Source organism: Mustela nigripes, chromosome 9 (assembly GCF_022355385.1).
Source record: "Mustela nigripes isolate SB6536 chromosome 9, MUSNIG.SB6536, whole genome shotgun sequence".
In the NCBI taxonomy this organism is placed as follows: domain Eukaryota; kingdom Metazoa; phylum Chordata; class Mammalia; order Carnivora; family Mustelidae; genus Mustela; species Mustela nigripes.
The window spans coordinates 18,546,732-18,565,604 of record NC_081565.1 but is presented as its reverse complement, the minus strand read 5'-3'; the positions used below and the strand labels follow the sequence as shown (position 1 = coordinate 18,565,604).

At 46.9% G+C, this 18,873-nt stretch overlaps 1 protein-coding gene and 1 long non-coding RNA gene across 15 annotated transcripts in view; one reads left to right on the top strand and one right to left on the bottom strand.

The window, feature by feature from the left end:
- Positions 1 to 16,194, bottom strand: part of TNC (tenascin C) — a 64,457-nt gene extending 48,263 nt beyond the window's left edge. For all 13 annotated transcript variants that reach the window (XM_059410942.1, XM_059410944.1, XM_059410947.1 and 10 more), the window contains exons 1-9: positions 15,738 to 16,194; positions 11,599 to 13,008; positions 10,006 to 10,269; positions 8,852 to 8,967; positions 8,008 to 8,164; positions 3,898 to 4,167; positions 2,480 to 2,665; positions 2,126 to 2,215; positions 210 to 473 (exon numbers count right to left, since the gene is read on the bottom strand). In XM_059410942.1, coding sequence (XP_059266925.1) covers positions 210 to 473; positions 2,126 to 2,215; positions 2,480 to 2,665; positions 3,898 to 4,167; positions 8,008 to 8,164; positions 8,852 to 8,967; positions 10,006 to 10,269; positions 11,599 to 13,008; positions 15,738 to 16,194 — 3,214 coding nt within the window. The remainder of the gene's footprint in view (positions 1 to 209; positions 474 to 2,125; positions 2,216 to 2,479; positions 2,666 to 3,897; positions 4,168 to 8,007; positions 8,165 to 8,851; positions 8,968 to 10,005; positions 10,270 to 11,598; positions 13,009 to 15,737) is intronic.
- Positions 16,113 to 17,556, top strand: LOC132024475 (uncharacterized). 2 transcript variants are annotated; one of them, XR_009406249.1, is made up of 3 exons: positions 16,113 to 16,201; positions 16,543 to 16,649; positions 17,445 to 17,556. It is a non-coding gene; the product is annotated as an uncharacterized LOC132024475 (long non-coding RNA). The 2 variants fall into 2 exon arrangements; XR_009406248.1 differs by lacking the exon at positions 16,113 to 16,201 and adding an exon at positions 16,273 to 16,362.
- Positions 17,557 to 18,873: the final 1,317 nt, after the last annotated feature.

Genomic DNA, 18,873 nt, shown 5'->3' with positions numbered 1-18,873 from the left:
TTAAAAAATGATAGTAATTTCCGAGCAAGAAGACTTCGCTGAATCAGCTGACAGAGGAAAAGAGATTTAAGTAGCTCCTTCAAAGCACTATGTAGAGAAAGTTGTGTGTTTTCCCACCTGGTTTTCCCCTGGGGAGACAGGCAGACTTCTGGGTCTGCAAACCTCAGAATCAGCAGAGGGTCTGGAGAGAGCTCAGAGGCTGACCTCACCTGTAGATGCCTTTACTCGTGCGGGTTTGCTCTTCTGTCTGCCCTTCTCGGCGATGAGGAGGATGCTGTATTCCTTCCCGGGTTCCAGGCCTCTCAGGACATAGGACGTGGTGTCTCTAGGAAGCTTCACATCCACCGGCTGGCCAGAGGGCAGGCTATAGTTGAGGCGGTAATGGTCAAATTTGGCTAAAGGCCTCCTCCAGAGCAGGGTCAGGTTGGTCTCTGTGGTTTCAGAAACGCGTAGGTCCCTGGGTGCGTCCATGTCTGGGAGGAAAGCAGAGAGATGTCCAGGCCTTAGGCTGGGAGGCAGGGCTGCTTTGGGCTAAGCATCCCAGCTCTGCCCTACAGGGGCTGTGTGGCTGCAGGCAACTTCCTCATCTGGGTCTGTTTTCATGTTTTGGAAGATTAAAAGGGATATAGTGGTATATGTCCATACCATGAAATACTACTCAGTTAAAAGCATCTAAAAAGAACTGACTGTTGACACAAGGATCAATTTGAATAGACCTGGGACCTTGAGAGAATTACATGGAGTGAAAAAGCCTCTCTCTGCAGGTTGCATTCTCTGTATGATTCCTTCTATGTGGCATTCTTGAAATAACAACAGCACAGAGATGAAGACTGGGGATTGCCCAGGGCTAGGGAGAGGGGGAGGGAGGGAAGGAGTTGCCTGTGGCTATAAAAAAAAAAAGGGACAAAAAAAAAAGGGACAAAAGCGACCCTAGTGATGGAACTATTCTGTGTCTTAACCATACCGATGGATGAAAAAAGCTGCTCAGGATAAAACTGTGTAGGGCTAAGTACACCCACCTACAAAAATGAGCTGCATGTACTGTCTGGTGAAATATACATAAAGCTGATAGATTGTGTCAATGTCAGTTTCCTGGTTGTGATATTGTTCAATGATTACACAATTGTTAGCCATTGGGGGAAACTGAGGGAATCCCTCTGTATCATTTCTCACAACAGAATGTGAATTGACAATTACCTCCAAAGAAAAAGATAAAAAAGAGTGTGTGGGGCAACTGGGTGACTCAGTCAGTTAAGCAACTACCTTCCGCTCAGGTCATGATCCCAAGGTCCTGGGATAGAAGCCTGCATCGAGCTCCCTGCTCACTGGGGAGACTGCTTCTCCCTCTCCCTGCCGCTCTGCCTACTTCTGATCTCTCTCTGTGTCAAATACATAAATAAAATCTTAAAAAAAAAAGTGTGTTTGTGCAAGTGATCAGCATTGGGTCCTGCATAATGGGGAAGCTCCATGAGGCATGACCTTCATCCCCTTTGCACACCAGACCCATTTTCTTCACAGTGACTGGGGGGAGGATGGAGGAGGCTGGTGGAGAACTAGAGGGAAAAGTTTTCTTTTAACAAATTTTCCAGGGGGGGGGGGAACTTGAGCAAAGAGTCAATGGCTTCAAATCATACAGCTCCTTCCTCATCGCCCTCTGCCAGAGCCTGGAGCTTCAGGATGAAAGTAAGAGCACAGTCTGTCTGAAACTATGTTCCTGCTACCTACTGTCTGTAGGACAAGGGTATAGTATAAAAGTCAGGTGTTTCCTAAAAAAAAAAAAAAAACCTCCCAGATGTGTTTTGATCAGACTGTGGTTTATTTAAAAAAAAAAAAGAAGAAGAAGAAAGAAAAAGAACTGATTATGAACTTTAAAAAAAGTTGGCAGGTTTCTTATAAAATCTGGTTCCAATTTCTCATAAAAAAAAAATCTCATTCCCCTTTAGGATCATTAAGATGCGGTGTGGTTATGTTACTTTTGAATTGGACATCTGGGATAGATGATCCTAGGGGATGCTTTCTCCTCTGTGCATCTACTGTTTCTTTCCAAATAGGTTTTCTGCCTCCTGGGCCCCAGCGTGTCTGCCAGCGCCAGCCCGGAGGTGGTGGGGACCAACGACTGTCTTACCTGTGGCCGCATTGATGGTGGCTGGGTCGCTCTCCTTGTCAGCCTTCACAGCAGACACTCCAATCCCATATTCAGTTCCTGGCCTCAAACCTAAGGGAGAATGTGCAGGTGGATATTTAGCCCCAAACTGGGAAAACTTTCCGAGGATCATGAAGACAGTCCTGAGCTGTCTGTCACTGCACCCTATGATCTCTCAGTGTCTGGTATGTTCTACAGCCTGTCTCGCTGAAGTCCAAGTGAGAGAACTGCTGGGACTGCACTTCTTTCTCTCTGTGGGGGGCTGCAAAATGGGGACATGCCCCACCCCTCCCAACCCAGTGTGTGGGTGGGCTGGGTCGGGGAGGCAGAGCTCACCTATGAGCGTGGCTTTGGTGGTGGCTTGCTGGCTCCGTGGGACTTCGACCTCGGCGTGGTCACCTCCCGAGATGGGTGCATACTTAATTCTGTAACTGTCAGGGGCCGCCTTGCCGTTCTTCCATTCCAGGGTGATGCTGTTGTCCGTCTGGGAGACGCGACGGAGATTCCTAGGAGCATCCAGGCCTGTTTGGAAGAGGAAGGGACATTTGCATTGAAAATGCTAGGCGCTAGGAGAGTGGGAGTCTGAAAATTCAAGCTAAGACATGCAACACATGCCCCTGGAGAAAAAATGGCAACACCCCCTCAACTCAGTACCCAACGGACAGATCTAACAAATACTGCATCTCAGGCACCTCTTTTGCCCTTATTTTATTTTATTTATTCGTTTACCTTTCCCCATTATTAATGTGTGTGATACTCTAGTCATTTTCATGCTCCTCAGATTTTATGCTTAAAAAAACTACACATAGAGGCGCCTGGGTGGCTCAGTGGGTTAAAGGCTCTGCCTTCAGCTCAGGTCATGATCCCAGGGTCCTGGGATCGAACCCCACATCTGGCTCTCTGCTCAGCAGGGAGCCTGCTTCCCTTCCTCTCTCTCTGCCTGCCTCTCTGCCTAACTTGTGATCTCTGTCTGCCAAATAAATAAATCTTAAAAAAAAAGAGAAAAATACACAGAAACTTACGAATAAGGTAAGTTTGAATGAGTGTAAGAACTGGTATGCCGTGCCCATCGCTGTATTTCTAATAATTCATAAGTTACTGAGCTTTGAAAAAATATTTATTGGCTCAATGATTGATGGATCTGTTGGGACTTCTAAGAAAATGCCACAGGGGTGACTGGCTGGCTCAGTCAGTATGTCTCCGTTTTCAGCTCGGGTCATGATCTCAAGGGCCTGGATGAAACCACATGTTGGGCTCCATGCTCAGCTGGGAGTCGGCTTCTGGGTTTTCTCTCTCCTCTCCCTCTGCCCCTACCCTCACTCATGCTCTCTCTCTCAAATAATAAAATCTTTTAAAAAAAGGAATGCCAGAGGCATCTTTGTTATTCATGCTTTCCATAAACTGCGTTTTATTATGGAAATATTTACATGAATTTTATTTTAATCAGAACTTCTTTTACCTGAGATTGTCAGACCAGCACTTTCCCAGTATGCTTTTGTGTGTGTGTGTGTGTGTGTGTGTGTGTGTGTGTGTGTTTTAGAAAGTTATTTGGATAGAGTTTTTTTTTTTCCTTGAAAAAGTTGATCAATTGCTACAATATTTTAAAATAAATATTTAAAGGAATGAAATTTCCCTTTCTACTGTCTATTTCCATTTCCACTGTCCGAGGAGCCTGGAAGGACCCCAGCGGAGTGGGATGGATGTCTCACAACCCTACTTTCCCTTCTGGCTGTTCACCGGAGAAGGCCCACTACCTGTTGTGAAGGTCTCCTTGGCCGGGTTGCTGGACATGTCACCTCTGCGGGAGATGAGGGACACCTCATACTCGGTGTCCGGCTTCAGGTTACCGATGGAGTACTGGTTCTCATCCTGGGTGAGATCAATGGTGGTGCGGTCGCCAGGCACATCTTTGATCCCGTAGGAGAGCTCAATGCCATCGATCTCGGCCAGAGGCTTGAACCAAGTGATCAGGGCTGTGGTGTCCGTCACATCTTTCACCTCGATCTGGCTGGGGGCATCCAAACCTGTGACAGGCAGACAGCAGAGTGGTTTCAGAGACTGGGGCCGGCGCCATGGGCTGAGCAGAGAGGGGTTTGCAGCCATCCAGCTCCATGCATGGACGGATCAGTGTCTACTAACCATTCTACCTTCTTTTGTCTTTCTGAGTCTTCATTTCCCATTTGACAAACTTTAGATAGGCAGGATGACAACTACCTTGCAGGGCTTGTTGTTATTTTGAACAGGAAAGGAGATAATATTTGCAAAGCACCGAGCGCAGAGCCTGGAGCATGGCAGTCACATGATAAGTGGTCGTTGCCCTGTTACTATTATCATTTCCATGCTCATGAGTTAAGAAACGAGCTTAGGGGGGCACCTGGTTAAGCCGTTGCCTTCGGCTCAGGTCATGATCTCAGGGTCCTGGGATCGAGTCCCGCATCAGGCTCTCTGCTCAGCAGGGAGGCTGCTTCCCTCCCTCTCTCTCTCTCTCTCTGCCTGCCTCTCTGCCTGCTTGTGATTTCTCTCTGTCAAATAAATAAATAAATAAAATCTTAAAAAAAAAAAAAAAGAGGGCGCCTGGGTGGCTCAGTGGTTTAAGCCGCTACCTTCAGCTCAGGTCATGATCCCAGAGTCCTGGGATCGAGTCCCACATTGGGTTCTCTGCTCAGCAGGGAGCCTGCTTCCTCCTCTCTCTCTGCCTGCCTCTCTGCCTACATGTAATCTCTCTGTCAAATAAATAAATAAATAATTAAAAAAAAAAAATAAAGAAACAAGCTTAGGGCCTTTTTCAGTTAAAAAAACATTAATTTACATCTGAAACTATCGATGTACTGTAAGCAGGTTAATTGAATTTAAATTTAAATTAAAAAAAATAAAAAAACAAAAAAACATTTATTTAGTCTCTCTGGCTTTTTAAATAAGCAAAAATCCCTGAATGGCTGATCAGAATTATGGAGCTCAAATGGGAGGCCACCCCTGGCTTACCCGGGTATGGAGAGTTACTTGTGAGGAAAGAATTCAGGCAGAAAGCCATGGCTTGTCCCAAGCCTCACCATCTTTGTGCCTTCACCTCAGACTCCTCCTGTCCCACCCAGCCTTGTGCTCTCACGTGCGTGTGTGTTGTGTTGTGACAGCAGGTGCGGCATGCTGTTTCTCCCCTCCTGGCCTCTGCACTTGTTCTTCCTGAGATCACCCCTCCTCCTCGAAAAATCTCTTAGTCATCCCTCAAAACCCCACTTAACCTGTCACTTCCTAACGAGATTCCTCTTTGACCCTTGTAATCAGGTGAGCACATACACCCTCCTCAGCAAGTACAAAGGTTCAGTTTATGTAAGACGGGTAAGTTCTAGGGATGTGCCCAACAACAAAGGGACCGGAGGGAATGCTACTCACGAAGAGAGCAAATCACATTCTAAGTGGTCTTAGCACAATTAAAAATAAGAGGAAAAAAAAATAAGAGAATCCAAAAAAATAAATAAATAAGAGAATCCTAATACACTTTTTTCACTGTTCTGTAACATATTTTTCTAGTTTATGTATTATTCAACGTAGATAGGGTCTAAATTCATTTATTTGGAAAGTGGGTCTTTGACCTCCTTTTCATCCCCAGCATAGTGTTGGACTTTGTCCTTTATGTCTGAATTCTCTTTTTCTAATTACATAAACAATTTTAATGCAAACATTAAAACTGAAAATTTGGCAAATGCCTAAAATTAAAATATGAAGGCATCCAGTCAAAATTTCCTTGTTTCTTCAATTTAAAAAGAGCTACGTTTGTGTTTTTAGCACTGGTTTAGGAAACAATTAGGAAAGTTCCTTTCCAATGAAAGGAATTTCAGTGTTATATAGGGAACGAGGAAGAATAAGTCCTATCTGACTGGGAGAAACCTGCAGAGTCTATCTTTTGAATTCTAAGCCTTCATCCATCAGTCTCAGCCTACAGACAATGAACCCAGAGAATGCGCAATGAAAGCAAAGTTACAATTCAACAGTGAAGCTGCCTGTCCCGTGTTCTTACGGGTGTTAGCAAGCACCCCGACCACACCTGCTCCTGTCCTTAGCAGCCCTTTCGTAAGAAGTCAGGATTGAGTCGAGCTCACTGATCACCCCCGCATCTCCCAGATTTGGATCCTTGAACAGAGGGATCTAGTACTGCTGTGGTTTACTACATACCAAGCCCAGCGCTCTGTCTTGTATGTCTTAACTCTCCTGACAACCCTGCAAGGACACTATAAACCCATGTTCCTGATGGCCGGTCATAGGCTTCAAGAAGTAGAACTTCGCAAGGTAATGTGAGCCTCGAAGCTGGAATTCACATTCAGGTCTGTTTGGGTCCAAAGCCCATACGCTTGTTCCTTTAAATATGAACGTCTCTCAAAAGCATCTAGGTGCCAGAAATGGTTGTAATACAGCCTTATACAGATACCAGTGTGAAGGAGCCAAAAATGTTTTGTCACCCAAACTTTGAGGTCCTTTAAACCTGGATAAAGTTCAGCCAGCAGTGAAATGAACACGGAAATATCTGCCCCTCAGTGCTGATATTTATGTGAGACTAGGGAATTTAGGTGTTCGGATGTTTGTCCTGCAAGAAGAATAAAGCAGTTAATCCCCAGAAGTAAATTAAAAAGCGAGGGGCAGATAAATGTGTTTTGGAGTTTTGGTGTGCCCTCTCTACAGCAGGTAAGCATTTGCTGGATCTTTTCTACGCCTTTCTGGTGATCTAATGATTTTTTCCTGTCGATACCTGCTCTCTACCTACCACAGAGGGATGGTGTCAGAATGATGGAAAACACTTGTCTATAGAGGAGACAATCTAGGGGTTGGCTCTGAGTGAGGCAAAGTGTGCAAATATTTAAATGCAAGATGTTCTTTCTTGTCATTAGTCAATAGGTTTAAATTTTCCAACAACCTCCTGCCAAAAAGAATCAATCCCTTAAACAGTTGGTACAGATGCTATCTCAAAGAAGATGGTGAGGTTTCCCAAATGGTGATGCAAAATAATTTTATTTATTTATTTATTGGTGTTCAACATTTGGCTTCTTGGTAGAACAACTCCAAATCCAGATTTTCTTTTTCTTCCTCACCAAAGGATCTAGTAGTACCAAATTCTATTCTACCTCCAAGTTCTGAAATCTTTATTATTGAGTGACATTTAACGTGTGTTCCTACTGGAGATACGGGATAAACATTCTACGTAGACCAGCGCCTCATCAGTGCCAGTGGAAAAGGGGGTGAGAGTTATAAAACTGACCCTCACTGACAATTTTGACCCTGTGGTGGCCCCCAAGTGTTCACCATGTGGCATTTGTTAAACTGATTTTGAAGCCCTAAGCCTTAGTTTCTACTCTTGAAAAAAAATAACAATAATACTTGCCCAACCTCTTTCCCAAGACCGGTGTTTCAGATTAGATGATGTGGTAGGTTATTTATAATGGTCTCTCTTACTGATCCTCCTGTACCTGTGCCTGCCTTGATATGTCACTCTGAGGCTCCTTTCATCAAGGGATGGATCTGTTTCCCGCTCCTTACATCTGGAATGGCCTTGAGATGTGCTTTGACGAAGTGAAACAGGGCTCAGCTGCTGTGTGAGCAGGCCCAGGTTGGCCTACAGAGGCCACTCGAGGCCAACCAGCCCCTAGCCCACACAGATGCAGAAACAAGCCCACTCCAAAACAGAATTGACCAGCTGAGCCCAACCCCAAATCAGCAATGTGTTGTTTCAAACCACTTAAGTTTGGGGCTTGTTCTTTACATAGCAAAACCTAGTTGATGCAGAAGCTCTGTAAGAGGGAATGTTATCCAGAGGAGGCAAGGTGGGGCATGGTCAGCTTTATCACAGGGTCCGTGCTATGAAAGGTGATACTCACGGGTGGTGGTCACCCTCTTCAGGCCCGGGCCCCGCGTATTGTTTTTCACGATGTGCAGAGAGATCTCATATTCTTGCCCGGGAGCTAGGCCCGTCTGCCGGTATGTGGTCTCTGGCCTCCTCAGGCTTTTGGTGATCTCTCCCTCATCTTCTTTATTCTGAAAGACAGGAGAGAGTCTTGGTAAGACCTAAAGAAGGTTCCAGCCTCTTCTCCTCTGTGGCTCACTCCTTCAGCATCCACTCCTTTGCTGAGCTCTCCCTAGCCAGCAGATCAGCGTGGCAGAGGATGCACAGAGGATAAGGACGCCTCTCGAGTTGGCTTCTGCCTCTTGTAAACCTCTGTACTCACTCCTTGGACACTCAAGTCAAGGGCCAGAATGTGAGAGCCAAAGCAGTCCAGCGCCACAGATTCAATCCTTCTTTTGACAGTCTGGGAAGCGAGCAACAGAGAAGTTATGGGGCTGTCCCAATGGCTGGTTAGTGCCAAAGCCTGGCCTCAGACTCAGGACCCACTTCCCAGAGAGAAGGGATACTGCAGGTCAGATATGCCTAGGGGCATCTGGAGACAGAGCTTATTTATTCTCTTCTGAGTAGATGTTTTCCAGACTATAAGGAGCAAGGGGACAGCTCAGCATCTGTTTGAGCTCACAGCCCTCAGGGCTATGCTTACTGACTTCTTAAAAATCACTTAGAATGTATTTGCAGACATGCAGGGACTAAGTAAGCACACCCCTGTCTCCCACCAGAAGTGAAGGCAATAACGTTGATATAAAAAGTCCGTAGAGCTCCCAGATGATCTTTCTGATCCTCGAGGTCAAATATGCCCGCTCCTCTGTGCCCCTTACCATATTCCGAAAGATGATCTCCCACGTTTCAAAAGCAATGTCCAGAGGATCCCACTCCACTTCCACAGATGTCTCTTTGATGGACTTGAACTTTAGGCCTTCAGGCGCAGGCAGGTCTGTCAGGAAGAGCAGAGGGAAGGATGGCTGAATGTTGGCGGTGGTGGTGGTGGTGGTGGGGTTGGCGGTGGACAAAGCGGTGATTTCCCTGAACCCCACCGGTGGGTGCCCCACCCCTGTCAGAGCTGGATTCTATTCCTGACTACTTGTGGGATGCTGTTTACTGTGAGGCAGCGTGACAATTAGCATTAGCATAGGATTAAATCCTATTAGCATAGGATTAAATCCTGGCAATTTCATATGGTGAAGCCATAGGAACCCAGGGTTTGGAATGCGAGAAACTTGGGCTCAAATCTAGGCTCTGCATTACAAGTTGTGCGTGAAGGGGCGAATTGCAGAAAGTGCTCTAAGCCTCACCTTCTTCATTTGGGAGGAAGAGGTAAGCGGGCCTGTTCTTGGGAACATTTTGAGGACTGAGTGATAGTTGCATGTCGACCACTGGGCATGGTTCCTGGCGCACAGCACATTTCAATATGTGGCAGTCAATGTTATAGTTAGCAAAAATAAGGACCAATTTCTAGCCTTTCTTTTTAGGTATGAAGGGAATTATACTGATGTTGGATTCTTAAAGGAAGAACTTGAACCCTATTTTTTTTTTTTTTTTTTTTAATATGTGGACAGTGAGCTCCATAGAAAGGAAACAGTAGAATAGAATGGGTAAGGGCATAAACCTGCAACCAGACTTCCAGGGTTTAAATCCCATCTCTGCCACTTATAAAGAGTCTGATTTGGGAGGAGATGGTGAACATTTAGTCTCAGTTTTCTCATCTATAGAAAGGGTTAATAATTGTCCTGATCTCATAGGGTTATCGTGAGTTAAATGAATTGGTAGGCAAGGGGTTTCTTTAAAAAAAAAAAATTCAGTGGGCTTAACTGGATCCCAGGGTCTTAATCTGTGCAATGATGAAAGGACAGCTCTGCTGCTTCGGGCATGAAGGGGAAGCGGTGACTTTTGGGGGGTGGGTCATGCACTGGGCAAGACAAGGGCCGCAGACGCTGCTGGGGCTTGGAGGTGGGGGTGGGTTCTGCGAACTCACACGTGGCCACTCTGGCGCTGACGGGAATGCTCTTCTTGTTTTCCAGGATGGCGAAGACGCGGATAAAGTACTCCACGCCTGGCTCCAGCTCCCGGATAGTGGTGGATGTCTGGTCCCCGGGCACGCGGAACTGCATTTCCAGGCCGTCCTCGTGGGTGGGCGTGTACATGACCAGGTACTCCGTGACCCGCATCTCGTTGTCCCAGGCCAGGTTTACAGTCTCTTCAGTCACTTCTGTCACGATGAGGTCTTTAGGAGGGGACACTGGCAGGAAGGCAAAAAGATAGCTGGGTCAGGTAGTGTTAGTACGGTCCTCTATAGATTCTCTCTCTAGGTGTGTTTGTCCCTTCCACTGCCAGTCACTGAGCCCCAATGTCCAGCTTCCATTTCCTAATATGAAATCCTCATCAAGAGCCTCCTGCTGTGATTCATTTTGAAAACCTTTGGTGACTTTCAGGCTACAGTGCTGGGTCTGCAGGCTGTCCTTCAGGTTTCTTTGTGATCTGACCCTTCCAACTTCTCTACTCTCTGGACCTTAGTTCAGATTAGGGCCGTTGGCATGGGCACATGCAGCCTGAGCTTGGCTCTCTGCTCTGAACTCGAGGTCATTCATCTTTAGCGCAGGAAGGGTTTCTGGGGCTCCTTTGGTCCAATTCTTTCATTTTCTAGGTATGAGTGAAGCAGAGGGACTGGCCCAACTTTGCTTCTCTCAGCAAATTGGGAACTCACACCTCCTCCCTGCCAGCCTGGTGTTCTTTCCAACCAGGGTTCCCTGCCTTGGGCCCATTAAACACATTTATTTATTCATATCAATGATACCTTTAATTGGGACAGAAATTCTCTGTTACAACAAGTATAGTCTGGGTGGCTAATAGGAGTGCAAAGAAGACCCTCAGTGAACACAAGCATTATCATTCTTTGTTGTATTTTCACTCAAGCCGGGTTTATTGAGCTCTTACTGTATACCGTGCCTTGTGCTGTCAGGATGGCACTCCTAGAAGGAGTTTATAATCCTTGGGATTGAAGACAGTCATAAAAAAGGAGTTAAGAGATGGGTCTACCTCGCAATTGGGATTGAAGACAGTCATAAAAAAGGAGTTAAGAGATGGGTTTACCTCGCAAGTGATTAATTAGCATTTACTCACTAGCTGAGTGTGCGTGTAGAACAGTTTTATGTAATCTCACTGTCCATTCAATTGAGCTGAATTTTTGCTCTCATCCAAATAGAGGGATTTAGGTTATTTTTGGCTCAGTGTCAGTGGGGAGTAGATGAGAAGGTTCATATTTGGCAAAAAGGCTGTTTTCATTTCATCTACCTCCCCACAGGGCACTGGGTGTTACACTCCGTGTAGACTAGATAGGTAGACTCAAATAACAGTTCTAGAATGTACCAGATAAGAGTGTTTGGGAAAAATTCTATGAGCCTCTGAGCCTTCTAATAGGCAGCCCTGTGACAGGTGAGTAACGCGGGCCCCTGCAATGGTGTGTGTGTGCTCCCGGGAATGGGCGCAGGTGTAACAGGACACATAGCTCTTCAACCCGCACCGGCGCCGCTTCCGAACCAACAGCAGGTGGCTCAGCGCCGGGACTCACCCTCGGAGCAGTCGTCCCCGGAGTAGCCCTCGCTGCAGATGCAGCGGCCCTCCACGCACTGGCCCCAGCCGCTGCAGTCATTGGGGCAGGAGCGCCGCCCGCAGTCGGGGCCCGCGAAGCCCTCCTGGCAGACGCACTGCCCGTCCTCGCAGCGGCCGTGGCCGTGGCAGTCGCCGGGACACCTCCGCTCCTGGCACGTGGCGCCCATGAAACCCTCGTGGCACACGCACTGCCCATTCACACAGCGGCCTTGGCCGTGGCAGTCGTCGGGGCACGCGAGATCTGCGCAGTCAGGGCCGGTGAAGCCGTGCTCACACTCGCAGCGCCCATCCACGCAGCGGCCGCGGCTGCTACAGTCCCGAGGGCAGCGCAGGTCCCGGCAGTCTTCCCCGGTGTAGCCGTCGTCGCAGACACACATGCCGTTCACGCAGCGGCCGTGCTGGTGGCAGTCGTTGGGGCAGCTCATGTCGCTGCAGTCGTAGCCCTGGAAGCCCGGCTCGCACACGCACTTGCCCCAGACGCAGCTGCCCCGGCTGTGACAGTCGTTGGGGCACCGCAGCTGGCCACAGTCCTCCCCGGTGTGGCCCTCGTCGCACACGCACTGCCCGTTGACGCAGCGGCCGTGACCGCTGCAGCCATTGGGACACTGGAGCTCACCGCAGTCCGCTCCCGTGAAGCCGGCGTCACACTCACACTGGCCGTCCACGCAGCGGCCGTGCTGGTTGCAGTCGGCGGGACACCTCTTCTCGCTGCAGTCAGGCCCGGCGAAGCCCGGGTCGCACACACACTGGCCCTGCTCGCAGCGGCCGTGGGCGGTGCAGGCGTTCGGGCAGCTGAGCTGGCCGCAGTCCTCGCCCGTGAAGCCCTGCTCGCAGTAGCAGGTGCCGTTGACGCAGCGGCCGCGGTCAAAGCAGTCGTTGGGGCAGATGAGCTCGCTGCAGTCCTCCCCCGTGAAGCCCTCGTCGCACACGCACTCGTTCTCCACGCACCGCCCTCGGCCGTGGCAGTTGTTGAGGCAGAGCGGCTCGTTGCAGTCGTCGCCCGCGAAGCCGTCCTGGCACACGCAGCGGCCGTCCACGCAGCGGCCGTGCTCCTCGCTGCACGCCATCGGGCACAGCTCCCGGCTGCAGTCGGCCCCCGCGTAGCCTTCGAAACACACGCAGACCCCGCCCACGCACTTGCCCTGGTCGTTGCAGTCACCGGGGCAGGCCGGCTGGCTGCAGTCCTCCCCCGTGAAGCCCTCGTCGCACACGCACTGTCCATCCACGCACTGGCCGCGCAGGTGACAGTTGCCAGGACATTCGGGCTCCGAGCAGTTGGGGCCCTTCCATCCAGGCTCGCACACACAGCCGCAGCCTTCCGCGCTGAAGTTTCCTCGGCCGCTGCAGAAGGGTCTCGTGTCCAGGCGGCCTGCAACCAGAGAACAGAGGCCCGCAGCTGAGCACAAGCAGTGGCTTACTCTGTTACCACCACGGGACCCCGATTCCAACACAGCCAGAAGATGGTGGCACCCTCAGGTCCCATCTAGCTTGAAAACTAGTTGCCTCAGGTGTGAAATCAGAGGGAACTGACATCCCCTTAGAGGAGGCGTGAATTCTTCACCTGTACTTTCTGAAACTGGGGCTCCTGGGGAAAGACTGTGTACTTATGTGTGTGTGTGTGTATGTGTGTGTGTGTGTGTTTTCCACCCTCGGGGAGGGGATCTGTAGTTTTTATCGAATTTTCAAATATACCCATGACCCTGGTGATTATAGATCACTGCCTCGTGGAATGTATTAGGCTGGGCTATGTAATTTCTCCTGCACCTAGTCAAGGTCAGGCACATAAGAGAATAATTGTTTCACCCAAGAAATATTTGTTGAACTGAACTCAATTCTGATTCTGGCTCCATAGCGGTGCTGCATTTGGAAAGCGAGTTAGATGCTCTGGATATCAGTTTCTTCATCAGTCAATGGGACCAACAGCCTGCTTCCCTGGGGTGTATCAGGGTTAAGTGAGGACATTACAGACCTACTGTTGTTCTCATTGTGATCTTCTCTTGCAGAGCTTTTTGGGTTGACTCAAGTCACTATGTTGATTTATGTGACTGAACTTTCTGATTTTCCATTACTGAAATGAGGCAGCCTAGGAATGGCTTTCTAATTCTGTCGGTACAGCTTCTAATGTGGCTCTGCCTCCACAATGCTCATGTGTGTCTAGCTTTTTCTTCCCATCCGAAAGCCTGCAGTGGTGGGTGAATCTGAGGAAGACATGGTCAGGGCTGACATGCCTCCAACTCTTTGAAGTCTGCCTCATGTCTTGGCTCAGCTTGCAGGAGTGGCTGGTGTAGTCTCCATGGAGCCAGGGAGAAGAAACAAAGCTCGCTCCATTTTCTCTGCACCCAAATACAGTTGTATTAATATGTTTTAGCTCCTTCCTAACAGCAGGGAAGAAGGCAATGAAAACAATGAGTTTGAGGGGCACCTGGGTGGCTCAGTGGGTTAAAGCCTCTGCCTTCAGCTCAGGTCTTGATCCTGGGGTCCTGGGATCAAGCCCCGCATCAGGGTCTCTACTCAGTGGGGAGTCTGCTTCCCCTTCTCTCTCTGCCTGCCTCTCTGCCTACTTGTGATCTCTCTTTCTGTTAAATAAATAAATAAAATCTTAAAAAAAAGAAAAACGAGTTCAAAAGGTGAGAATCATATGTTTTCATGTATGGCAGCCATGAGACACAGTAGCTATTAAACAATTGGATGGTGGCTACTCTGGATTGAGATTTGGTATAAATGTCAAATACATATGGCATTTCAAAGGCTTAGTTTAAAGAAAGGAATATAAAACACCTGTTAATAAGTTTTGTATTGATCCCATGCTGAAAAGTGGATAATATGGTTATACTAAGTAAAACTACTTTCATTAGAACTATTTTCACCTGTTTCTTTTTCATTTTTTTAATGTGACTACTGGAAAAATTAAGACTATCTGGTTCATGTTATATTTCTCCCGGACAGCACTGCATTCAACAATTATTTCAACCCATTCTTTAGCATTAATCCTATTATGTAACTTCCATCTGCATTTTGCCAGGGAGTTGATGGAAGTGGAAGATAAAGTCATTTGTGCCTAAAGGAAACTTACCCACCTTGGAAACCTAGAGTATGTCCTATAGTCCTCTCCACTTAGGGTGATTAGGTCTACTCTTGAAATAACTTATCAAAGTGCTTTCTCATTTTTTGGGGGGGGGGTGGGGTGGCAGAAATAAAGGTGTTCAGCTCTGATTTGAAGCTGCCAAAATTCCTGTAGCCCTGTCAAGTCTAGGCAGTGAAGATGAAGACAATTCTAAAATGGCAAAATCCCAGAGAAAAGGAAGAACCGGATACAGGCTATTATGGGGGGGATGGGGGCGTGAGCTCTGGAGACCACAGTTGCACTCAGAACTTGTTTTTCTTATTACTCTGGTGTCATTTTATGCCAGTTAGTTAACTTTGAGTTTCAGCTGTTAGATCTGTAGAATGGGAGTATTAAACATTATCTCAAAGAGTTCTAGGAAGGGTTTAATGAGGTAATGAATTACAGTGCCTGATGCATAAGAGAGGGCTCAATGCATACTGTGATGATGGTTGTTGCTGCCATTAAACTGGAACCTTTTTTCCGGTTCCCAGACTTTGTACCACCACAGGCAGGACTGTGTCTTTGTGAGTTCAAGCCCTAACTTGATCACTTGTGGCAGGCCTGAAAATCCCACCCTCCCTCTGCGCCTTGGTTTTCCTGCCTGGACAATGAGGTGATGGGGCCATATCGGCACCTTTCAGAGAGTGATCTTTGGTCAGGAATTTCATAATATATTCTTAGGTTTTGGGGTACAGAATGTGTAGATTTCATAGTTAAATAAATGTTGGAAACTGGTCATTAAAATATAACAAGGTTTTTCCACGCAAGACTTCTCAGAGGTCTAGAAACTCCTCTGAGAAACATTTGTTAACCAGACTCTCCAAGAGCAGAACAGAGAGGGCTACTTTCTCCACATTTATTTGACCATAAAATCTCTTTTCAATGAACACTTTGTGAGGCCAGTTCCCCAGGGAACCTTTTTTGGAAACAAAGTGAGGGAGCTGGCTGTGCTCATCATTTCTCCCTTGTGGACGGCGAGGGGCTGGGTGTACCTTCAGCAGGCTGGAGACAGCAGCCGGCTCCCATGGTGCACTGCTCCCGCAGGGAAGACACCAGGGTCTCCAGCTCCTCCAGTCTGTTCAGAAGCTCCTTGACGTCGGGAGCCGCCGCGCAACCGCAGGCTCGGCGGGGGATGTTGATGCGGTGTGTGAAGACGATCTGGTTTTCCCCGTCGACCGTGTGCTCCTGGAAGCTCTCAGTGGGCTCTGATGGTGGGGCCAGGTCCTTCTCCCCACTGGCTGATTCCAGATCCACTGAGCACTGGGAACCGACAGGCAGCTTGATGTTGTAGACGTGGTTAAACACTACCGGCTGCTGTTCCTCTGGCAGAGTGACATTGACCCCGCTTTGTCGCTTGTGCCGGATGACTTTCTTCAGGACCCCACCTTCAGTTGTGAGGGTGAACAAGGCTAGGAGGATGCCCGCCAACAGCCGGGTCATGGCCCCCATGGTGGAGGTGGGTTTGGCTAGGGGGTTTTTGTGCTTTCGCTCCTAGGCTGTCTCAGTCTCAGGCAGAAGTGCGGATGTGGAAGCACAGAGGAGAATCCAGATGAGTGGGTTCCTGATCTTCTCAAAGGAATTCTCTTCTACAAGGAAATGAGGGAAAACAACAAGCTTGTTAGTATCCATTGCTAATTGACTCTATTGAATATTGTCATTCTGAGTGAATTTTGATGTTCTATCTCCTGCGTTGGAAGTTTTCCTGATACTCCTCCAGTATTGCCTATAGTGTTGATACAAACTGGCCTTTAGAAGAATATTGCTGTCTTGAAGGAATGATTTTCACTTACTTTTCAGCTTCTGGAAATATGGGGAGATGGCAAGGAATAGAGAAAAGGGCAAAACTTTGGAACGGTATAGACCAGACCTGGATTTGGATCTCAGCTCTAGCTCTGTGCCTTTGGGTAAGTCATGTAACTTTTGTCCTATTTCTCTTTCTGTGCAGTGAGTGGCTAATGTCAGAGTTAAAATAATGATATAAGCAACAATATGATAAGTAGAAATCTTTCATAGATTTACGAATCCTTTCAATCTTTCCTCAATGAGCCTACTGAATGAGTCATTGTAGTGCCAAGAGGCCATAATCACAGTAGATGTTCAGTATTTCCTGCCTCTTATTATTTGTCCTCCAGTCCCAATTTAGCAGAGCAGCATCTGCTGGTTCCCCTCCACCCTGGGAGGCAGAGGTTCAAACAATGAACATGCTAGAAGGCAAGGCAAGTTTTAATTCCAGTCCACTGCTTCTTAATTGTTATGTCACCACGGGAACAGCCCTTTTGAGCCTCAATTTCTCTTCTCCTTGATCTATTTCTAAAACCTTAAAAAGTCAGGTGTTTTGGAGAACCTGATAGAATGTTTCTAAAGCAGTTGTCCAAACTATGATTGAGGGCAGGAGATGGCTCAGAAAGAATGTCCATGAATCTCTGATGTCTTCTCCAATCTGCAAGTATTTACACTATTCTCACTGAGTGTTATGGACTAAATCCTGTCCTCTCCTTTCCCCAAATTCATATACTGAATGAAGCCTGAACTTCTCATGGGACTATATTTGGTGATAGGGTCTGTAGAGAGGTAATTAAGTTTGAAAGAAGTCATAAGAGTACATCCCTAATCTGTTAGTGCTAGTGACCTTAGTAGAGGAGGATCACCAATGTGACAGAACTCCCCCTCTCCCTCTTTCTTTCTCTCTGTGCACACAGGAGAGGTCGAGTGAGGACAGACTGAGAAGGCAGCCATCTGCAAGCCAAGAAGAGAGGCCTCACCAGACTGAATTTTCCAGCACCTTGAATTGGAACTGTTATCCTGTAGAATATGTAAGAAAATAAATTTTTGTTGTTTAAGTCAAAATAATGGTCTGTGTTATGTTTCTATAATAGCCTGAACAGACTAATAAACATATTGTGTTTTCCACAATAGTCAGAGTTTTGTGGAGGTAGAAATAAACAAGACCAAGTGGCTACCCTCAGAGGTCTTAACATTAGAATTATAAATAAAAGGGAATCACACATTTAATACTTAAGGAACAAAGTAGGAAGGAATGCAAATGACTGATTTTGTGGTATAGGGTACTACTGCTTATGGAGTGTGAAACAAATGAAAAGAATTGTCGAAGAATGGTAGTTGGAAAGGATAGAATCTAAACTAAGCCTTAAAAAGAGAGAGGATAAGATACCAACAGAGTATGGAGGAGATTATGTCATTGAGAGGCAGTTCCTAACTTTGCTAAATTGTCTTATTCATCTGTCTTATGACTATTTATCTGTATGGACAAGCAAGGTAGCTGGAGCAAGGGCTGTTGTCAAAGGTGGTTGGGAAATTCTTGAGTGGATAGGAAGACATGGCTAAACCTTAGATGGTTATAAATTGACCTAAGTATGCTCTGGATGCATGTGGGAATGATATGTACATATACATATACATATACACATACATATACATTCATTCTCCTATTTAATTGGAAAATACTCCTGAATATAGTTCAAGAAAATAGTTGAGATGTATTTGGTTTTTAATTGGTCACTTTGCAAATTGGCATTTTTCTATGCCCATGTTATTCTTACACTTGCTTCTTCAGAGATGACCATGTATGTCAATTAGATGCAGTATTTGGAATGCTTATTCTACAGAGGTCCTCCAACTTTTTTTTTTCCTCCAGAAAGATCTTATCCCAATGATAGAATGTATCAACATGATTCCACGTGATTGCCTCCTGCAGGACAACAGGAAGTCTTTGTGAAATCTGGAGCAGGGTGATGGTAGGGAAAACTGAAACAGTAGGACTGAGCACAGACAGGTCTGGGGACTAGAAAGCACTGGCTGTGCATTTAATCAATTCCTACCCACACATCTCCATTACGTCCTAATTATATTCATACTTGAGATTTTACCATCTATCCATGCAACAGCTACTTTGGGCATCTACTCCCTGGTTAGGCAAAAATAAACAAACCCCCCAAACAACAGCAACAACAACAACGAAAAGGAAACAAACACTTCTTTTGAGTATGCTTTCTTATTCAAATTAGTTTCCTAAATAAGAATGTGTGGATCTCTGATGTAGGCCAGCCCACTGAAAAAAATTATTATGAAGAAGAGAAACTTGGCAAGTTCTTTTCTTTTAAGCCAGCA